A 22,737-nucleotide genomic window follows, 5' to 3' on the forward strand; every position below is an offset into this window, starting at 1 on the left:
CCTGCAGAAGCATCTCCATCAGCATCGGGAGCAGTCACATCTCCTGGGTCCCCGTCCCATCCCAAGAGGCCAAGCGCCAAGCCTTCCCCCAACCTCGGAAGGAGCAGAAGGCGCTCTGGAGAATTTGTGCCTGAGAGAGCTGGGGCTGGGGGTACTGGGCAGCACTGAGGGGAACGTGAGGGCTCGAACTGAAAACGGCGTCGACAGGTCAAGTCCACGTTCTGAATGGTGAGGGCTCTGCCGCCTGCCGCCCAGCACCCAGGCCCCTGGGACGTAGGCCGATGTCCGAGGACAGCGTGTGGAAGAGTCCCTCTCTGGAGAGAGTGGCCGGCGACAAAGAGGACAAATGCCAATGACTGGGGTTCCCCAGATATGACGGGAGCCCAAGCTGATCACCTTAAGCCAGTCTGTGGGTGACAGGAGGCCCCTTCACCAGCACACACACACAGCTGCCACCCTCTGGAGACAGGGCTTGGCCGTATGACGTACGTGATCCATGGGACATTAGCAAAAGGGACGCAGACGAAGGCTTGGCGGTGCTGTGCGTTGCGTGCCCTCTTCCGGCTGTGCTCGGGGCCCCAAAACCACGGAATGAGCTTGGGCCAGCTGGGGAAGCCACATGGAGGACAACCAAGGTGCCCTGGTGACAGCCTTCCGACCGCCAGATCTGTGATTCAGGCCGTCACAGGCTACAGCCACGTGATGACAGCGTGCGCGGCGGTGACACCAGACGGGACTGTCAGAAAGCCCAGCCAGACCGCCACAGTCCACGCCGCGGCCTGCGCAGTGTGCGCGGGGGAAGCGGGCGGGTCCGCGGCAGCCGCCGGCCCGGATGCGGGGAGCAGCCGCGCGCTTACCTGGGCGGCGGACAACTCCGGGGCAGCGCCGTGTGTGTGGACGTGCTGCGTGGCGAGGAGCTGCGGGAGGCCGGCGTGGGGCGGGCCAGAGCCGTGACAAGAGGTCAAAGCCATAACAGGCGCCCTCAGGGCCAGATGGGGCGGCCCCACAGATCATGGGCAAGGCGGGCTTTTACGCAAAGCGAGAGGAGCCCTTTCGGGGTGAGCAGCGGGTAGACCGGCTCTGACTGCTCCTCCCAGGTGCCATTGAACTTGTCCTGGTAGCCACCCCGGGGTTCCTGGACGTGGCTGCTGGAGCAGAGGGGAGGAGGCTCCGCAGGAACCCTTCCCAGGAGCTGCTGGGTCTGGCCACCGGGGCTGTGCCTCCCGCTCTGCGACGTCAGTCACCGCGGATGAGGTTTGCGCACTGTGAGTGGTGACGCTGCCCCCAGCCCGCTCATTCTCGGTAGTGCATCTAAGGAGCAAAACTCTTTCTCAGCAACTCTCACGTCGCTTCGAGGTATAATTCGATAAGAAAGCTGGTTATGTGCTTGATTCTTCCCCTTTATTTACCATTTTTTGGAATCGTGAGTCGATTTCCTATTGTTGGCCAAAGGTGGCCAGTACCCTTATTGGACTGACATTATCAGCTCGTGGATTTTCAGCATCTCTAACGTGTTTCCTTCCATCCGTCGCAGTCATCGTTATTAATGGTACATCTTGCGGCACCTCTGGCCTGTGGAGGCATCTTTAGGTCCATTCCTGAGTCCCTGTGACGTTGGCGTCCTGGCCTTCCAGCATGACAAGGTGCTCCGGGCTTCTCTAGCACGTGTTTGCCCCAGACCCTCCGCCAGCCATTTCCTCACGGAGGGACCACAGTCTGGATACTGGTGGCGCTTCCTGTCCCTTGGTTGCTCAGTGTTCCCTTCCCAGCCACTTTGGAATGCCACGGTCTTACCTGACTTCTTACATGTTACGTATGTATCGCCCTAAAAATCTTGGTTCCTAAAGATGTAAACATAATAACTTACTCGCTTCAGCTTACAGCTTCGGGTTAACAAAAGCAACATTGTTACGAGAAATGTGAATACTGAAACAGTTTAAGCCTTTTTTTGCCTTTAGATTATATCCCACCAGGAATGTATAGTCAAATTATAACGTTTTAAAGCTATTTTAAATGAGTCCTGTCTGCAAAGTTAAGCCACCAAATGATACAAAATTAGGTGCAATTTGTTTGATTTTGCTTTTGATTTTTTAGGGATTTCTCTTTTATTCCTTTTGACTTAATTTTTTTTTATAATTGTGTAAAACATGTATATGGTTGCAAAGTCAAATCCACAGAACGCATTTCATGCGGAGGGGCCTGGCTTCTGTCCCAGCCTCAGACCCTGTTCCCTCGACCCTGTTATATTTATGTCATGGCTGATCTCTTCAGTGTTGTTTTTTAGTGGAAATGCAGTATATATTCCAAGAAAAAAAAATCATATTATGAGCTTGTTGCAAAAACAACTTTGATTAGATCTTAAAAGCATTTATAAATGTGTGCCAAAGGCCGGCGTGAGTTGCACATTACGAGAGAGTCAGTGATGCCAGGAAAAACAGCTCACCCTGGGGACAGCCCTCGTGGTCATCTTCCAGGTCACAGGCAGCGCGTGGGTGTCACGGCCAGAGTTCCGAGGTGGGGAACAGAACCCGCGCTGGCCGGTTCAGGCAGGAAACAGCTTGTTAGGGGCTGACGGGGCTGACGGGGCTGCCGTGGAGCCGAACTCGTGGGCTCTAGGTAGAGCCTTCGGGACCGACCTCCAGGCAGTGATGCCCGGGAACATGACGGTCCAGAACCGCCCCGGATCCAGGAGCTGCTGCCACTGCTGCCGCGTCCAGCTCCCACGCCCGCCACCCCTGCCGCGCTCAGCGCTGTCCATACCCTGCCACGGGACACAGGGGACAGGCACGGTGCTGCAGAGGGGACTGAATGTCCCCCTCGCTGGACTCAACGAGGACCTCCACCTCGGTGCCCGTCACAGACCAGGGCGGCCCGAGGCTGAGACAGGCCATGCGTAGCTTTCCATGCCCCGCACTCAGGAAAGAAGGCAGAGGGGAGGGGAGTGGGCGTCCCCCGCCCCTTGCCGGCGAGGAACCGTGACAATCCCAGATGCAATGGTAGAGCCACCGAAGGGAAAGCTTGTCACCTGCCCTCCTGAGCCACGGTTCAAGCGGAAATCTTTAAAGGGGACTTTTAAAAGGATCTTGCCTGCGATGTGTGCCTTGGACATTAGGTGTCAGCCCTTTCTAAGTGCGACTCCACCATGCTGGGGGCACTGCTGTCCTTCAGGCAGATGGTCGGCCCTCAAGCCTGACTTCCGGGCAGTGTTCTAACGCCCCTCACCGCCAGGAGAGACAGGGAGTGGGCAAAGCAGGTGACGCACAAGGCGGCTCCTCTCTGTCGCCATGCCGCGTGGCCTCCTGGGGGAAGGGATGTCCCTGGGCTCACTGAGGCTGGCTGGAAACGGGGTCCGGGTCTCTGGGCTTCCCAACCAGAGTGAAGAGCAGCGAATCGCTGCAGTCCAGCCCTGAGCCGAGCGGGCGGCGACAGGCGAGCGGGGACGCGCGAAGCCCCCGGAGGGCTGCGCCCAGCGCGGACTGGACCGCGGAAGCGGGCTTCAGGCTTCTCTCGCTCTTTTCCGTTCCTTCCTTCCGTCTTTATTTATGTTTGAGTGTTAGAGAGAGCTATCCGAAAGCTCTTATGCTGTTCTGGGTAAACCGGGCCTTCCCAGAGCAAGAGGAAGGGGTGGTCAGCGGGTGGAGCTGGACGCAGTGACCCCAAGGGACCCTTAGGATCGTGGAGCCAAGGGGCAGAAGAAAGCACAGTCGCCCGGTTACGCAGCCACGTCTGTGCGAGGCCCGGCCTTGCTCGGAGCTCTGCCCTGGCTCACGGACTGCCCGGGGAATGTCCCGGGGCCGCCCTTGGGTTTCCAACGCGCCCGAGACGCTGCGCTGCCCCTAGTTCAGCTTCAATAAAAGGGCCCGGCCGGCCCTTGATCACGCGGCTTGCCTGACAGCCGGCTCAGGCCCGGGCCTAATTGAGCCCGGGTCACCTGGGAATAGGTTCAAAGGCATCGAAGCCGTAAACCACCTCCAGGCCCCGAGCCAGAGAGGCCTGGCGAACAAAGAGTCCCCCGAACCACTTCAAACGCGCTCGCGCCCGGCGTCCAGATGGCGCGGGGCCGGGGTCCACGGTGTCGCCCGCCGAGACCTGGCCCCGCGCTCCCGCCGCCCCACACCTTGCTGCCCCGGGGCGCCCAGCGCAGGGGGGGGCGCGCAGCTGCCCAGACCGCCCTCCGTCCGCCGCCGGCTGGCGAGGCGAAGGGGCAGCGCAGCGGCTGCAGCCCCGGCACTGCGGGCCTAGCGGGCGCCCGAGGCCTGCGCCCCGTGCCGCGCGCCCCAGGCAGGGCCAGGCAGGTAGGCGAGGCGGGCACCGGGCGCTCCCGCAGAGGCTCGCTATGGCGTTGAAGTTTAAAGCCACTGAGAAGGAGGGTTGGCGAAGGGTGTCGGCCAGGGCTCCCCAGCAAGTTGGGGCGAGAAACGAACCCCCCTCCCCCCAAACACAGACGCACGGCCTGCGCATAGCGGGCGGCGTCTCCAGGCACCCGTGCGGTGCGTGCGTGGGGAACGGCGTCTCCGAAGGACCCCGAGTGTCCCCACGCCCGCGGTCGGGGCGCCGGGATGCCTGCCCGCGCAGGTCCCCTACCCCGGGACAAGCGTGCGGGCCGCTGCGCGCACTCGCTGCGCATTCGGGGGCAGCCAAGGCGCACGCAGGCCCCGGAGCTCCCGGGGCGCCCCGCCGCGTCCTCACCTCCTGGGAGCGCACCGAGGAGAAGGCTCAGCACCCGCGCCCCTCGCGCCCCAGCTGAGATCCCGCAGCCCGGCGGGGCCAATCTCCACGTTAAGGAGCAGACAAAGCCCGGCCGGCTGAGCCGAGGCGCGGGGCTGCCGGAGAGCGGCCGGAGGCGTGGTGCCGGCGGGGGCGATGCGCTAGGCCCGGGCCTCCGGGGTGCCCGCGGCGGCCGGGGCCGAAGGGGCAGGCAAAACTGAAAGCGCCGCGCCGGGGGGCGGGGGCGGCCCGCGGAGGCCCCGGGACTTGTCCGGCCCCCGGCCGCGCCGGCCAATCAGCGCGCCGCCCTCGCTCCTGACAACTATTTAGCAACCCAGCCCGGCTAGAGTTTCCAAAAAAGTCAGAATAACTTCCTCTCCCGGAGCCCTCGGTTTCGCACGAGCCGGCCTTGAAATCAGAGCCTTCCGAGCAAGTCGGAGAGCGCGGGCTTGGCCAGCGGCGCGCGCTCGGCGCCCTGCGCCTCCAGCCCCACGCGCGCCGGGCGGGCGCCATGGAGGAGGGCTCCAGCTCGCCCGTGTCCCCCGTGGACAGCCTGGGCACCAGCGAGGAGGAGCTCGAGCGGCAGCCCAAGCGCTTCGGCCGGAAGCGGCGCTACAGCAAGAAGTCGAGCGAAGATGGCAGCCCGACCCCGGGCAAGCGCGGCAAGAAGGGCAGCCCCAGCGCGCAGTCCTTCGAGGAGCTGCAGAGCCAGCGCATCCTGGCCAACGTGCGCGAGCGCCAGCGCACCCAGTCGCTCAACGAGGCCTTCGCCGCGCTGCGCAAGATCATCCCCACTCTGCCCTCGGACAAGCTCAGCAAGATCCAGACGCTGAAGCTGGCCGCCAGGTACATAGACTTCCTCTACCAGGTCCTGCAGAGCGACGAGATGGACAATAAGATGACCAGCTGCAGCTACGTGGCCCACGAGCGCCTCAGCTACGCCTTCTCGGTGTGGCGCATGGAGGGCGCGTGGTCCATGTCCGCCTCGCACTAGCGCCGCGCCGCCCACGTCCGGACCGGCGCGCCAGGGTAGGTGCTGCGCGCGCTCCGAGCGCCCTCCGCCGCGGGGCCGGGGGCGGGCTGCGGGGCCTGCGCTCCCCTCCTCGCGGAGGCCCCGCGGGCGGCGGCGGCGGGACCGGTGCGCGCTACCTCCTAGCAACGGATGGGGGTCGGCTCGAAGCTCCCTTGTGCCAGGGACGCCCCGGGCGCCCTTTGCCAGCTCCCATGCAGGATGTCAGTCGGGAACGGGCGGACTGGCGACTGTCGCATTTTCCACTCTTGGTGCCACGGAGGTGGGGGTCTGTGAGTGACTGTCGCGGGAGTGAGCATCAGAAGAACCACCTGGGGCCAGCCAGGGGCAGAGAGACGGGACCGGCTGCCCTTTGCGTCGCTTAGAGCGCTGGCCGCCCGGGGAAGCTGCCCTTTGCTCGCGGAGCGAACACCCAGTTCTGCCCCGTGGCTCGTGCGAGGCGTCGCGGCCCGAGCTTCGGTCGGCCCCGTGGGCGCACAGAAGTGCACACCCGCGGCGCCCAGGTTTGCCGGGAGAGGGCGGGAGGACACTGCCCAACGCTGACGGCCCCGGGGCCAGCGCAGCGGGGGGAGCCGGGGACGGCCCCGCGCCGGGAGCGCAGGGGACCGGGCCGAGGCCGATGCGCGCGGATCGCGGCGCGCAGGCCGCGCCGGACACCACCGCTGGCAACCTGGCTGCCCGCGGGCAGGTGGAGCCGCCTTCGGAACTGGGAGCCTCTGGTCCCTCGGCCTTGAACCCAGAGAGTCTTGGGAGGGGACTCTGCGCGCACGGCGTCCCCCTCGGCGTCCAGCCCCGCGGAGGGGTCCGGGGATCCAGGCTGGGAAACAGGTTCGGGGGAAATGGCCGCGGGCGCCGGCGAAGGGGACGCAGCCGCCGACAGCGCTGGGAGCTCGGCTTCCTCCGGGGCGGCGCTCGGGGGTTTCTGCTCCGGCGCCTGTTCGCCAGACGCCTTCAGCCGAGCTCTGGCTGCGGCGGAGGCGCCGTCCGTTCCCGAGGACTGCGGGGCTAGCGGCTGGCGGACAGCGGACGGGCGCAAGATTTATTGGAGCGCGCGGGGGCCGGGAGGGTAAATCCTTCCTACTCCGCATGCTTTAGTTTTAGTTTCTTGCTCACTTTGCGCTTTGTTTTTATTTCTACTTCGCACAGGAGTTTAGCTTAATCGGGAGCACGCAGTCGCCCAGTGTCTCAAACACACCTATTTTTCTTTCTTTTTCTTTTCTTTTCTTTTTTTTTTTTATGGGGTTCTATGATATCTGCAGGTGTTTTTATTGTGCCCACGAAAGGCTGGTCAGACACAGGTGGATTTTATTTATTTTGCTTTTTATTTCTGTGCCACTGAAAATTTTCCTGATGAAATAGCCCTCCAAAATAAAGATCGTTTTATAGGTCTTTAACAAAGAATTTTCACAGAGAATAACTTACGAGAATCTTCTCCCGTCTTTGTCAAAAGCAGATGGAAAGTGTCTCCGTCGCATATTTCTCTAGGGACGGGGGTTTGGGCTGGCCGAGCATTGCAATGGCGCAGTGCAGTAATACGTTAATTCTGGGTTTTGCTGCCTGAATTATGAGCTTGTGTTAGTTAACTCCATTTGCCCTTCATACCATTCACAGTTAACAGCATGTCTGAAATAAGAACAAATACGAGGAATGTCATTTTTTAAAAACATACCCGTGTAGTTTTGTTTAAGGAAAATGTCAACAGAATGTTCATTAAGATTTACTCCAGAAAATTATTGAAAGCAAATGCCGAGAGCTACACCTTAATGCAGAAGTTAGCAGGATCCCTTAAAATCCATCGCAAAACAACGGCATCCCTAAAACTTAGAGGGTCAGACATAGATCACAGTGAAAGATTATATAAACATAAAAAGCAGTACTTGTAATGAATAAATGGTAAGTGTTAAGAGTTTGGAAAAAAAAAATCTTAAAATGTAACCGATAACACATTTAGCTGGAGAGTAGGTGATCTTTACGGGGCCCATTTATTTTTATTTTTATTTTCTTATGCTTGCATAGAGCTGACTAGTTCTAGTAAACCAGTCCTCTTGAGGCAAACAGATAGCCGCTCTGCACAAGAGAAGGGGGCACGAAAGTTCTCAGTGCAGGAAGGATCCTGGACAACCCGCCTTGTCCTGATCAGGCACACGAGGCAAATACTTTGTATTCTTTTTGTCTTTAACTCTTTAGTCTCTATGAGTATAAATGTAATCAGCCTTGGTTTGATTTCCAGAAAATGTTGCTAAATGACATTTGTCATTTATCTGTAACATTTTAAAGAAACATTAGTTATAGACCTTTGAATGAATGGTAGGTGATTTTAACGTCTACTGTGAGACGTTTTCTACTGTGAGACGTTTTCACGTATATGAAAAAGAGCTGTGTCCAGAGGGGCAGCAGCAACCGAAAGCCTCAGCTGTCTTTTGATAGAAAGAGAGAAACAGGAAATGGCGGGGTACGGCCGGTGCCGATATTCATCCTGACTTTCTCCTTTGGCCTGATTTTTAAAAACACAGGTAGACAATAAATCAGGTGTCTTCGGACAGTCAGCTGGCTTCATCTAATTGAAAAATCTCAAAGGAGTTTTCGGTGTTTTCATTAGACGCCTGAGCCTCGGGAGCAGGGTCGCCAGCGCCTGGCCTGGAGGATGGGGAGCGTGACCGTTACTTATTAGACATTTCCCCCCATTTTTCTGCTTTTTGATTACGAAAAAAAAAAAAACCTTCTCTAACTTCTGCAAAGTATGCATAGATTTTCATTCGGTTACCCTGCTCAACAAATTCTTTTTTTTCTGAGAACATGCAGTTATTCTGGAGAACAGAGTGTGACCCCTCACCATCCGATACGTGGAAGCCTTTTCCTCCCATGTGAAAATTTAGTTCCTCGGAGGTGTTTGTTAACTGCTGTATTCGGAATGCTAACTGGTCTCAAAAGAAAATTAATTCCCCACGGAGAACAGAAATGCAGAAATGTCGGCAGAGCGTGCGATTGGTCAGAAGTAAAATGAGCGGCTGAGCTACCTGAATGATAAGCAGCGTTTGGTTCTAAAACGCCCATCGGTAAGACTCGGTGTAAAATGCCGACCTCCGTTATGGGGATATTGTTCCCTTACGTGTGAGGAGTAACCCTTGCAGCCTCACGGAAAGTAAGTCTTGTGGCCCATCTGGCCTGGGTAGGGGCTGGAGGTGGGACGTTGAGAGTGGCTGTTTGAGGTCCTTTGAAAAATAGTATGTTACTGAGCTTTTCTGAAAAACTGCACTATTTTCAGACAAGTCTTGATCCTGAAAGAACTGAGTTTTCATCATCCGTGCTCAGCACAGATGCCAGATTCCTTTTGCCTGGCAAAAAGATCATAAAGTAAACTGTGAGCAGAGCACAATAACTCATAACTTTAGTTTAAATCTGAGCTTTAAAAAAAAAAAAACAAATATTTTAATAAGCCAATTTTAAAGGCTCAGCTTTTATGACAGTTTTTAAGCTTAGTATTTATATTAATCTATTCTCCCTGGTGTCTTAAAAAACCCCATGAATGCGCACTGGAATGTCTGTTTATATTTGTGTCTTTTCCTGGGAGAGGATAAATGTGCCCCAGAAACCAAAGCAAAGACAAAGCTCTCCGCTAGCGAGGAGTTCATGAGCGAGGCAACAAAATTCAAAGGGGCGAACGTGTTTCTGTAGCCAAGAAATAGAGCCGTAAGGAAGGAGCAGAGCCTGGGAGACACAGGCACAGACACATTCGAAAGTAAAGCCGAGATGAGACGCTGAAGCAGAAACAAGCTGCTTCGAGCCCAGCCCACACGGCCACCCGAGTCCACGCGTGCGACGCGTGCCCCGTGCGTGTGTCGGCGTCGACGTCAGCTGCTGCATTGTGGCTTTGCCAGGCGTTAACGTCGGGAGATTGAGGAGGATTCTCACAGCTTCGTGGGAATCTACGGCTATCTCAAAGAGCTTTCGACAAAGTTATTTCACGAGAATCGAGAGTTTTTTCTATCTGCAAATGAGCAGATTATATAAAGAATGATTCTGCTTTATCTCAGAATAATAAACTAAAAATATGCTTTGAGCAAAAATCCGTTTTTTCCCGATGTCGTTTGCACTTCCGTTCGCGGTCTGAAGAATCTCCAATACATGATTAAATAGAGGTGATTCCTTACAATCGTTAAAGAGGGGAATTCTGGGAATCCGAGAAGAAAATATTAACACACTTATTTTTATGGTAACAAAGAACACATTTTTCTCAAAGAAATTGTAGGAACTATTTACCTGAAACTGACACATTTGCTTTTAAGTTGCTGAGTCTGTGTTGATTTACATCACACGCACGCACGCACGCACACACGCACGCTTCTAAAGCCAATGACTTATAAAAATTACTCACCAAGCAGTGCAGAGATTAAAGCTTTAGTATTTAGAATTATCCTGCTTTATCTCAGGAGTATGCAGTTTAGAGGGAGAGTTTAGAGAAAGAGAGAGAGAGACAGACAGACAGAGATAGACAGAGACAGAGACAGATCAAATCCTAAACTCAGTCACAGTTGTTTTAAATGAATATTTGTTTGTCCTAAGAACGTGTTTCGTGTTTTGGTTCGGCAGTAAACCTTTAAATGCAATTTAGTTACGTTAAATGCGCCTGCATTTAAGGTTTGTTTTGGAATGAGATGCGGCGACCTCAACGGTAGGGTTTTCACGCTCATGTCAACCCAGGCCCAGCGCGACCCCTCTCCAGGGGCTACTCATGGTCGGCACGTTCAAAGGAGACTCGAATCCGAAACTGGGAAAGCCAACACGTAACTCTGTTTGGACACGAGAGACGTGTTCAGCGGTCAGTTGGAAAGAGTCATTTTGAATCAAAATCACGTTTCACAGGCTTCGAATACCGGTTCCGTTTTATTCACAGCTCGATTGTCTAGAATCCCGTGACCCAGTGACCGTGCGGGTCCGGGACGGGGACAGCCGGGGGCGTGCTGTCTGCGGACGCGTTCCCCATCCCGACGCGGGCTCCCTCTGTCCTTCCACCAGGGGCTGAGTTAGGCGACCAGCTTCTCACGACGTCTCCTACAGAGTTGCAGTTTTACTTAAGTCCCAGGAGCAATGTCCTTAAAACTGGGCACGTCCCTCTTTGCTTTAGATCAGAATTTCCCCACTGAGGACGGGGTTGAACCCGATGAACTTTCGCTTATCAAATTAACTCAGTTATTCTGGAAGATACTCTTTCTTTTCAGCTCACATTCACCCCTAAAAAATAGCCATCAGCATTTTTTTTTTGAGGGGGGGAGTTATGGATTGAGTCACGTCGTCTGGCATTACGCTCGTATTTCTCACTGTTTAATTTGGTGGCGAGCTCACATTTGTTTTTCTGCTTGTGCAGATCCGCTGTGTGACTGATGGGAAAGATTCAGGCAAAACCCTCGATTTTTCTTAACCCTTTGATGGTGACCAAACAGCAAACCCCAACCGCGTGGCTGAGGTTTGCGGTGTGCGCTCGGCCAAGGGCGTTGGGCAGAGCGACTCGCCAAGGGCGCCGAGGGCAGGTCCTCAGCCCTTTGCTTCCAGGAGAAGTAGGGATCCTTTATCTTACTTCTCTGCGGAGAGGCGACGCCCCCACTTCTGTCGTTAAAGCTGTTTGTCTGTGCTGCGCATATAAAACGCCACGCGAGCCTTTCTGTTAAATTCTGAGTAGGTCCTTCTTCTTAAGAGGCTCAAGAGGCTTTTGCCTGCTTCCGGAGGTGGGGGGTTGGGGGGCTGCAGGGGGGACGGCGTGTAAAAGGACCGAGTTCCCCGAGGGGAAGCACAGGTCGGTGCTTTGCAGTCTGACGCTACGCAGGGCCGTGGGGATTTCTTTGTGAGCTCCCCTTTGACTTGACGTCCCGTCAGCCGAATGCCAGCAGGCGACGTGTTCTTTCGGTCACAAGACCCGGAAATAAATGCCGAGTCTCTGTGTCCTTCCATTCATCTCAGTGCTTTGCGGAGCTTCGCTCTGCCGAGGTGCAGAGGGGTCAGAAGCGTCTGCGCCCTCAGTGTCTGGGGCTGCAGAGGCGCGTGCGACCCAGTGCCCCGGGCCTGCAGCTTGTAGCCGGTGGAGGAAAGCTGCCTGCAGGCTGGCAGGGCTTATCCAGTTATAGGGATCCTTCCGGAGAGCTTGTGTGACTTCACAATCCCATTCTTAACGAGAGCGTCTCGGTAAACACACAGCGAGGCACTTGCCGCTTCTTTGCGAGATGCCTCGTTTACTGCGTTGGACGGAAAGGCGGGGGGAAGCGGGCTCTTTTCTCTCGAATCCGGCATCTTGCCTCCGTCCACGTAACTGGGTTTGACGGATGAGCGACGGCCTTTACCGGAGACGAGTTTTCCCGAACCTGCGTCGCCTCAGATTGCGTGCTACGTGCCTGTCGATTCCTAATGACTGGGAAGCCGGCCCCCTCCCCCCGTCCGTGGGGCCGGGCAGGCGGAGCGGACCTCGCTGCATGTCTTGTCCAGCGACTCACCCCGCACCCCGCACCCCGGACCCAGCACGTACTCTTCTGTCTATTCTGTAGCTGGATCTCATCTTCTTCTTTTTATTATTATTTTCATCATTATCATCAAGTGACGTCCACGCGAGGTTTCACATTATGATCCGTAGTGAAGGGTGAACGCATGCCCACCATCCGGTCCCAGGGGTGGCACGGTCACAGCGGGGAGTCAACATGCTGGCGGGACTCTCTGAGCCGGGGTTCCCCGGGAGTTCTGGAGGTTCGGGGACGCTCAGGGACAGGCCTGCCTCCTGTCCCTCCCGCCGGTGTGCTTGGTGACGCACGCTCTTTAATCGGCTGCCATAACTGTTTCCTACGAAAATTCTTCCATGGACACTGGGATAAAGTGCTCCCGACAGGTGTCTGTGCCCTCGGAAGCCCGATGTGCTGATTCCTCTTGGGCAAAATGACCTGCTTTGATCACCCCGAAACGGCGCGTGGACCCGCGGGTGCACCCCGGGCTGGCGTTTGATGGTGTCGTGAGCGGGCTGAGGCACAGAGCTTATCCCGAAGTCCCTCTGGTGTGATCGTGTCATAAAGAGTCCACACAGTGAGGTCTTTTAAGGGCAGAATTAACTTGAGGCTATTTGGCTGGATGTCACACTATTGTCAGCCCCGAGGCTCTCTAAGACGATTTTTTTGAAGATAGTGACTTTCTTTTAATTAAACAATAAACAGAAGGCGAGGGCCGCGCGCACTCTGTCTGCTCCTTTCCGATGTCGCTGTTATGCTACGTGCATTTTCGTTTCATTACGTCAGAGACGAGCAGTCCCATGGGACTTCGCCGTCGAGTGAGTGGATCTCGCGGCGTCTCCAGCCGCTCTGTGAAAGCCGCTCCACTGATAATTCATAACGTGAAGGAGGCGACCTTCTCAGGAATGGCCAGATGACAGGGCGAATGAGGAGCTGGACAGGAAAAGCGGTGTGTGGAGAATTTCACGGTGAAGGGACAGGGGAGGGGGCCGGGGCCCCTCAGTACGGGAACAGAGGGGCCCAGGCTTGTGTGTGGCGAGCACTTCCCTCAGCTGCCGGCCGCTCGTCCACCGCCTCTCCCTGGGGACCTCGGACACCCGGAGGACAGCAGCTTATCAGAACAAGCCCCCTGGCCGCCTCCCCAGAGAACGGACGCTTTGTGGAAATCCGGCAGGGCCGCCCGGGCGCGGGGCAGTAAAGCCCCCGGCAGAGGCCGCCTGGGCGGCTTCACGAGGCGACGTGGCAGTGCCTTCGCCCCTCTGTTCCCAGGCGTCACCATTGCCCTGAGGAGGCCGTCAGAGAATCCCACGGTGGCCCCTGCCTGGCAGTGTCGGCTGCAGTCACAAGGGGCTTCAGGTGCCAGAGACTGCAGAGCCCCTAATCGCAGCGTGGTTGGGGTGGTCACCCACCCCACGCAGGGATGGCGGCCGCAGGGAAAGGGGGCCGGGCTGGCCCGGGCTGCTCAGCACCCCCGAGTGACTTGGGGGGCGCCCTGGGTGTGGGGACAGGCGGCCAGCTCCGGCGCCCTCGTGCTGCCTGGCCCTGTAGCCAGACGGGCCGGCGAGTGTGGGCGCGTGAGCCAGGCGCAGCTCAGCGTTTGCCGAGGTCGACGAGGAAGCGACAGCTCAGCGTTTGCTCCTCCTCTCGGACTTCACGGTGGCCGTGACCCTGCCGTCGAGTTCCACGCGCCCTCCTGGGGGGGGGAGGGTCATGCCCCCAGGTCCCAGGGGACCGGCCGGCTTTGCCGAGGGGCCCAGGAGGCCACGTCGTCCACGCGGAGGCCGCTGAAGCGAGCTCTACGACAACACGCTCGCGGTGCACACGTTCGAAAGTCACAGCAACTGCCATTTAATGCTAATCACACAATTTTACTTCTTCTAACCAGAAAGAAGGGAGGGAAAGTCCAGACACCACGCGACGCTGGTGCCGCCGCCGCCCCTGGAGCCGCCGGTCTGCACGCCGCGAAGCCATTCCCGCGTCCCGAGGGCTTGTCCGTGTCCCCGCTCGGGCCCTCCCTGCGGCCTCCACAGTGGACTTCGCGCCGAGTTGCGTCCTTGTGCCCAGGACGGACCGCGTGTCGCTCCTTCCCCCGCAGGCTTCTGTGACGGGTCCCGCGTCCCCAGCCACCGTCGTCTCTGGTCTGGGGGACTGAGCGTCCGAACGAGGCTTCGCTGATGCAGAGCGTGGAGCGGGGACAACTTCCTGCACCCAGCCCCGGCCTAGGCAAGTGCCTGGGACTCAGTTTCCCAGTCTGTAAACTGGTGGACTTCCTGGCAGCCCTCTAGCCGTGGAACTTCTGAGAGCCGGCTGGTCCGGCCACCCCGGCCACCCCCAGCTGTCCCCGTCACCCCCGCTGCCCCCGTCTGGGGCTGTAGCCGCAGAGGCCAAAGCGGTGGCCGGACACCGGCTGGCTCGCATCGGGAGCAGCACTGTCCAGACAAACAATACGAATGGCCACCAGCTGCAGAATGGCCGCGCGCCAGGCCTCGGCCGCATGGCAGGGCACTACCCAGCCATGCGAAGGGACGAGGATCTGGTCCCCACTGCCACGTGGGGGGGACACGGGCAGCGAACCAAAGATGCACGGTCCCGTCTCCATGAAACACCCAGAACAGGCGGAAGCAGCGTAGGGTGCCAGGGACCGGGGAAGGGGGACGGGGACCCGACTGCTGAACGGGTGTGGGGTCCCCATTCGGGGCGACGAAGATGCTTCGGAACCTCGTGCGGATGGTGCTCTCACAGTGATGAGATGCGACCCCACTGAGCTGCAGTTAACGTGACCAAATTTATATTATGGATATTTTACCACAGAAAACCGAACCCTGTGACTCAGCCCGTGGGCCTCTCTGGTGACTGACGAGGCTCAGGGCGGAGGCGTCCTGCCCCTCCCAGAGGGGCTGCCCCGGCTCGGGGCTCGGCACGTCTCAGATGACTCCCATCCGGTCAGACTGTGCTGGTGTGAAGCGTTTCCCTTCGAAATCGCCATTAAAACATGTTCCCCCAGCAACGCGGCCACGTTTCCTGCCTCTGAATTCAGGGGCCCATCGCCGGTGCCTCTGGTAGCTTCTCTGTGGTTCACCGAGTCCTCATACTTGGGGGGACAGGGGACAGGGAGGGAGTGGCCCCAAGTGTCTGCGCTGCTTGCGCTCACCCATCAGACGAGAGCGGGGAGCATTTCCCACATCTGTGCTGGGGGCCCGTGGGGGTGTGACCCGTCCCCTCCAGAGATGGGCTCCCCTGCCAGACCGTCTCGGGCTGGGTCACAGGCTCAGGACCCTCTGACGGTGGGTGCGGCCCCCAGGGACGTGACAACCCCTGAGCAGTGGGGCCTCTGGCTCTCCTAAGCGAGTCCCTCTCCCTCGCCAGCCTGGGGACAGAGCAAAGCTCAGCGAGCCGGCACGCGACGGGCACTGTGGGCGCCGTCCCCAGAGGCAGGGACACGGGGAGGAGGGTGGCGCAAAGTCAGGGCCAGTTGGGAGGTTTTCTTTCTCTCTGCTCTTTCCCTCCCCCCCGCCCCGCACCTGTTAACCCTTTGCCTGCTCCCTGAGCCACCAGGGTCCTGGGGACCAGCGGGGGGATGGGCAGGTGGCCCCTTAGCTGTGATTCGCCTGTTTCTTCTTTAGTGCCGACGCCTTCATGGTGTCGTGTGGTCGGCACGGCGAGCCCCTCACAGCGACCCCAGAGAGCGCCTTGGGCTCACGGTCGTCCTGGGAATCCAGACAGAAGGGCCCAGGAGAACCCAGACGGATCCCTAAGGGTCTGACAGCAAAGGGCGAGCTGCGGGAAGCAAAGGCAAAGCCCGCTGGTCCAGACGCCTGGTCTCCGGTCCCCGGCCCCCGGTCCCGGCACAGAGAAGCCCGCCAGCGAGGGAGGGGGACACGCTCCCAAAAGCTGCCGAGGGAGGGGTCCAGGTGGACACAGCAGGACCGGACTCCTGCAGCCTACCACCCCCCAGCTGCCTGACGGGAACCCGGGGCGCCCCCCGCAGCCAGACGCGTCTGTCTCAGGCCCCATCCGTCGCTGCCGCTGGGTCCCCCGCAGCTGCAGAGCGGCTTCTTCGCGTGCTCCCCGGGGACGCTCAGCTCTCCCCTCCGGCCGCGGCCGCTTCTTAAACGCGTCCGCGTCCACTGCTGCCTGCCCGGGCCCCTGGGGCCAGCACGGGAATAGAAGGGGCGCTCCGTCCAGGTGACGTGGACTAAGTTGGCACAGTGTGCCCCCTCCCACCTACCCCGGCCTTCCCACTGTCCCCAAGGCTGCCACCGTGGCCGCCCTTAAAACATCTGCCTCCAGATCATAGAACACCAGGCTTCCGGTGAATCCCGGCGGACGTGTCTGTTTCGCCCATCGAGGTCCCGTCCGCAGGCGCCGCCCACAGCGTGTGGCCCCAGCAAGGACGGGACACAGAGGGACGCCGAGGTCGCTGTCCCTCAGAACCTGATGAACACCAGGGAGCCGAAGTGACACGGACACTTACTGTCCTCACTTCACACCTGCTGCTGCCTGAGGCTGGTGTCGGGAGCCCAAGTCACGAAGAGAAAGAAGAACTCTGGCTAAATTAAAACCGTGAACTTGTGACACTTGAAACCTATTCGATTCTATTAACCAATGTCACCCCAGTAATTTTAATTTTAAAAAAAGATTTTAAAAATTTGAACTTCCATACATCACAAACCCATAATAAAAATTTTAAATGAACCGGGAAGGAAGTGCTTACAATCTCATTCAGAATGGATCGATACTCCTTCTAGACAGAAGGTCACAAGAAAAAGGGCAATTAGCCAGTAGAAAACAAGGCAAAACATAGGAACTTACCAAGAAAGATAAAAAGAGTTGAAAGTTCAACAATACATAAAACAGGAGGGCACTATTTTTAATTAACTTGTTAAAATATAGCGATGAAGCCCCGAGCCGGGGAAGCGGTGAGCAGGCCTGCGAGCGCCCAGAGCAGGCGTGAAACCTTCCAGAAGAGATTCTGACAGTAGGAGACTTAAAAACAGGACTCGGCCTCCGAGGGCAGCAGTCCCGCGGAGTCCCGGCACATCGGCCGAGCCACCGAGACCCACGTCGGCTCTGGCCGCGGCAGTGACATGCGCGCGCGTCCCGGGAGGCTGCCCGAGGGAGCCGAGGTCGATCCGCGCGCCCCCCGCCGGGCGGTCAGCGAATTGCGTGGCGTAGACACGTGTTTAGTAAGGGGAAGGGGAAGGTCACACGGTGGGCAGGTCACGGGCGCCGGGGGGGCGTTCGGGTGTGTGCGTCTCAGGACCGAAACCTCGACGCAGCGCCCCCCACCCCCCACCCCCGCTCACGGTTCTTCCCGCTTTTCCTCGTTTTTTCCAAGTTTTCCACAAACGCTGTCTGTTACTTCGCAGCCTGAGAAAACAATCCAGTGCCTTTTAGGGGCGGAGTGGGGCGCGTATCCGAACCCCCTCCTCTGCACTCTGGTTAGCATCTCCGCCCCAGGCCCCCCGCGAGGCCCCCTCAGCCCCTGGGGCCTCCATCCAGTGTTTGCGCTTTGGTTCCCACTGAAGCCAGTGTGAGAAGGTGGCCTCACAAAAGACCTCCGTGCCCAAGACCCGCCCGTCACCGCACAGGCGCCTTAGACCTTCGGACGGTTTGTCCGTTCCTGCGGCGTGTCCGGCGTGGTCCGGCCGGGCTCCCCGCGGGGCTCGGGCTGGGCTGGCGTTGGGCAGGGCGGGCCGTGGGGTCGCCTTCCACCTTACGTCCGGGGCAGATCCGCGCGCGCTCGGTTAGGGGCGTTAACTCATCCTGTTCCCCTCGCGGTCACCCCGCCCTCTGGTCTGGGCGCCCTCGTTTGTCTTTATTACTCTTCTCTATGTACCTGGGGGTCCAGGTTCTTCCTCGTGAGCCACTTCGGCTTTGTGGATCAAGCTTTCTTCAAAGCACGGTCAACTCGCTAACTGTCCCATGATCCAAGCTGGCAGGGGTGGCAAGAAGCCTTTGGAGGAGTTCGTGCTCACCGGCCTCTGGCGACGAGCTAGAGTCACTCCGTCCTGGCTCCTGGCCTTCCAGGAAGAAGGGGCGAGTGTTCGGGCCTGAAGGAGAGGTTGGAGATGCCGGGGGGATCCCCCCTCGCCCCCGCCGCGGGCCAGGTTCTCCAGAAGCTGGGCCTGGCTGTGTGCAGCCTCCTCTAACCTCTGGGTTAACCTGCACCCCCCTGGGGGCGGACGCCGACCTCTGTCCCCAGGCAGAGCCCCGGGCCCGAGTCTCGCATTTCGTTTCCTAGATTCTTAGGCGTGTAATCTGCACTAGGCCTGTCTGCTTCCACACCCTGGGCTGCAGTTGATACATGCTTCTGGCAAATTCTGGGACCACACTTGCCAGATGACCAAATCCTCCTCAGAAAGATGACTGAAATGTTTGTAAGTTTCCATCGCCGAGGAGCAGCGGCTGAGGTCCCAGCGGGCAGAGCCCGGGCCACACCTTCCCGGGTCCCAGGGGGCAGAGCCCAGGCCGCACCTTCCCCGGGTCCAGCTTCTCCGGCCAGCGCACCGAGCAGCACCGTGCGTCCCTTCTCAGTGCAAACCCACAGCTGCCTTCTGCTGCAGAGACGCGGAGAGACCAGGAGGCTAACGGCCGAGTGAGTCCCCGCACGGGCCTCCTGCATGAATCAGACGGGGGAGAGGGGTGACTCAGGGCCGTGGCGTTTTGTCTTCTGGCTGCGAACACACAGAGGGAGGCTTGAACGGGGTGCCAGGGCTCCTGAGCCAGCGTGAGGCAGCTCCAAGCTCCTGAGGTCAGCCTGGGCGTGGGCGGTCAGGACCCAGGCCGGACAAAGACCAGGTGGGACCAGGGCCAAGAGGCTGGTGCCCACCGGGCACCGCAGGGCCGAGAAGGCGGGGGGCCGGGGGGTGTCACAGGTCCTGGCTGCTTTGCAGAGATGCTGGGTCCACCTGCCCCAGGTCCACCTCCCTGGCCTTGCAGCCCTCAGGAGCACCTGTCAGGTGCACCCCATGAGCAGTCGCCCCAGTCTGGGCTCCTGTGCGCTCATGAAGGGGTCCTGGGGTTTCCTCTCCTCGGATGCCCTGCAAGGGCCAGAGTGCGGGGTCCACAGCCAGCGGCGGGCTCTGGCCGGCCCCTCGGGGAGGGGCGAGAGCAGCAGGCAGTGCGCTCGGTGGGCTGCCCCCCGCCCCGGGCCTGGCGGCAAAGGGCTGTGAGGAGTAGCCCCTCTCCCCTACACACCGGAGTAAAGGGCGGAGAGGCAGTGGGATGCCCACCGACGCCCCCGGCCCAGGAAGGTGCATGCAGCAGAGATGCCGAGTGAGCGCTGACCACCGAGCTGGACCGCACCCAGGTTCCTGCCTGACCCAGCACTTGACGGATGGAGTTATTTTAATCTGAAAAGGGCCCAACGAGGCTCTTCCTGCCACTTCCGGAGGGGCCGAGGTGGCCCGGCTGGGGGCGTCCATCTAGCAACGGGCAGAGCCAGGACCTGGACCGGTCTGGGCCTTCAGCAGAGTGAGACGGCCCCATGTCAGACGTGGCTCTGCCTCTGCTCCTGGGACGTGTTGCAGCGTGAAGGTCTCTGTCTCACACGGGTCGGCGACGCCCAGCTGCACAAGGCATTTCTCTGGAGACGGCGAGAGTCAGGCCTGGGTCCTGGCTGGGTACCTGGGCATGTCCTGCACCCCTGCCCACTGCTTGCAGGCGGCCCGGCCGGGTCACGGCCAGGGGCAGGGGACCCTGCCTCCCCTCCATCCCACGCACCTGAGCTCGTCTGCATTGCCGCATTCGGCGAGGCAGGTGGGAGGAAGTCAGCCTGGAAACAAAGCCGGGGTCCAGAAACGGACCCTCGTTACCCTCCCGGGCACCCCCTGGCTCTGGTGGCGCCCCTACTCGTCCGCAGGTTAAGCCCTTGGGTTTAGAGGGCCTGGGGATGGGGCGAGCCGCAGGACTCAGTGTCTGCGGGTTTGGAGCCTGTGTTTCTCCCTCCCAGAGAGCCCTCCCTGCCCTTTAGATGTGAGCTGAAAACAAGTCGGCAGAGGTAACGTCCCCTCAGCGGGGAGCACCCCACTGCCGCACGGTGCCAGGTGCCAGTGTGGGGGCGCACGCGATGCCGGTCGTGGAGCCTGTCCAGTCGCCCCCCGCAGTGCCCGGGGGCGGACAGACGGGCCTTTTCTCTGGGAGTATGCTCCCTGTCCTAAACGTCCCCTGTGCTCCCCGACTCGTCCCTGCCCCACCCCGGCCCCGACAACCAGCGATTTCTCCACCGTCTTTATGGTTTTGCTTCGTCCGGGCGCCGGGCAGTTGGACCCACGCAGCGTGTGGCCTTTCTGGATGGGCTGCTTTCGCTCCGCGCTTGGGGTTCCTCCCTGTCTTTTCGCGGCGCGGTGGCTCACTCGTCTCCGTGCTGAGTGACACCCCACTGTCTGGATGCACCAGTGTGTCATCCGCCCGCCGGGAAGCATCTTGGGCGCTTCCGCGTTTGCGCGATGAGGCGGGAAACGGCCACAAACGCCCGTGCGCTGGTTTTGCTGTGGACACCAGTTTTCACGCCCGCGGCAAATGCCAGCGCGTGGGATGGCTGGGTCGCGTGGTGAGAGTGCGTTTAGTTTTGTCAGAGCCACCAGACTGTCCTCCCGGGGGACTGTGCCGTCCGCCTCCCCGCCAGCCTTGGGTGAGCTTCCTGCCGCCCATGCTGTGGGCAGCCCGAGGCGCAGCCAGCGTCTGGACGCGGCCGTGCTGGCAGGCGCGGTGGCATGTCCTCGCCGTTCGGGCCGTTTTGCACAGAGGCCGCTGGGGCCACCTCCTCAGCCCCGGCTCTCCCCTCACCGCTTACACGTGACGGACGCACCCCACAAAGCGTCTGCTCCCAGGGCCGGGTCGGCTGTCGGTTCCTTTACCCGCCCCCACCTGGCACTGCCCAGGTTCCCCGTGGCCGTGGGCCCTGCCCACCACAGCTCTGAGGCCTGTCTGGGCCTCCTCTGCAGGGCTGGGCACATGCCGGTCCCTCTCCCACAGTGCCCAGCTCCTGCAGGAGGGGCTGGCACAGAACAGGTGCGCCATCAAAACGGGGCGGGGGTGAGCAAATCCCATCGCTTATGCCCGCAGCACCCACCCCGGTGCCCTGGGCCTCCGTGCTGCTCTGGGCCAGCTGCTGCGCCCCACGTCTACCCACTCCCCTCCTGCGCGGGGGCCTGTGGAGTTTTGGTGACCCCCATGCTCCCCCAGGCCAGTGCGCCCCTGTTGCTTGGCTGTGTCCAGGCACCTGTGACTGTCCTCATCCCCAGAGCCCATGGGGACCACGTCTCAGCTATGCGCACATCCACCTGGCCCGGCCCACAGCCAGGCACGAGGTTGTCCCCGGGCCTGCTCACAGGACGCAAGGCGCAGGACGGCCCTCTGCCTCCCCGCAGACGCAGAGCACCGGGAGCGTCTGGGATGCAAAGCACATCTGCTCCCGTGACAGGAAAATGCGCCTGTGATTTATGAGGCCCCAGCTGCCTTCTGAGGGGACGTTCCTGGGGGTTCTGGGTTTGCTGAGAACAGTCAGCCTCATTCTAGAAGCCAGTGGCTGTGTGCAGGGAGGGGGCTGTGAGATTGGAGGGGACGCAGCCCCTGAACCGGTCTGTGCGAAGAAAGGGGCAGAGACAGATGGACAGACAGACGGACAGACAGAGACAGGAGAGCTGCCACGGCACACCCCAGCAGGGCAGACCTTAGGGGACGAGCTACATGCGGATCGGGGGGTCGTGACTCGGGAGTGGAACGCTGCGCCCTGGTGAGCACTTGGGGCCGTGGTCAGACCGACCTTCGGACTCTTGGTCACTGTCCCTTGACTGGACCACAGAGTCCCAGCTGGCCCTCGCAAGACAGCTGTCACTTCGCGCCCGCTAAGGTGGCCGCTGCCTCAAAGCGTGACGAGTGTCGGGTTGGGGGAGCCCTGGAGCCTGCCCACCGCGGGGGTACACCCAGGAGACACGATGGGGCAGCCCCACGAACCCCACAGCCGCACGAGCCGGGGGCGCAGCCCCACGTCGGGACGCGCCAAAGGCAACCGAAAGCACCGTCTGTCCACAGATGGTCGTGCGCCGGGGTCACCGCGGCACGGCTGACCTGGCCGGGGGGAGCCGCCTGACCGCTCATCAAGGGCCAAGCGGACAGTGTGGCCCGTCGTGCAGTGCAGTGGGAGACGCGGCCTCCAACAGGAAGGCCCTTCCGCCACGGCACGGGTGGACGGGGGGACGCTGCGCCGGGGCAGCAAGCCCGCCACGAAAAGACAAGCACTGTGTGAGTCCACGCACGCGAGGGACCCGGAGGCCGGGGGCGGGGGCCGTCGGACAGAAACACGTTTTCGGTTTTGGGGGTGGCGAGAGTTCAGAGGTCGGAGCCTGCCGTGTGGTCACCAGGCCCCTGAACCGCACACCTCAAAACGACAGAGGTGGTAAACTCTGTGCTGTGTGTTTGTATGACGATTTTAAAAACCATTCAGATGGTTTTCTGGAACTTTCCAGACTGGAGATCTATATCAACTGGGAGAGGAACAGGTCTTGGGCAGGG

General features: G+C 59.9%; 1 protein-coding gene across 4 annotated transcripts in view; it reads left to right on the forward strand.

The window, feature by feature from the left end:
• Positions 1-5,040: 5,040 nt before the first annotated feature.
• TWIST2 (twist family bHLH transcription factor 2) overlaps positions 5,041-22,737 on the forward strand; it is a 39,348-nt gene continuing 21,651 nt past the window's right edge. Inside the window, exons 1-2 of one of the 4 annotated variants that reach the window (XM_039860786.1) lie at positions 5,042-5,553; positions 14,105-15,226. In XM_039860786.1, coding sequence (XP_039716720.1) covers positions 5,219-5,553; positions 14,105-14,324 — 555 coding nt within the window. In that variant the 5' untranslated portion in view covers positions 5,042-5,218 and the 3' untranslated portion in view covers positions 14,325-15,226. Of the gene's footprint in view, positions 5,737-14,104; positions 15,227-22,737 lie in introns of those variants that run through there. The other 3 variants (XM_039860794.1, XM_039860811.1, XM_039860803.1) reach the window with 3 other exon arrangements.

This window comes from Pteropus medius, unplaced genomic scaffold (genome assembly GCF_902729225.1).
Source record: "Pteropus medius unplaced genomic scaffold, Ma_sr-lr_union100, whole genome shotgun sequence".
In the NCBI taxonomy this organism is placed as follows: Eukaryota; Metazoa; Chordata; class Mammalia; order Chiroptera; family Pteropodidae; genus Pteropus; species Pteropus medius.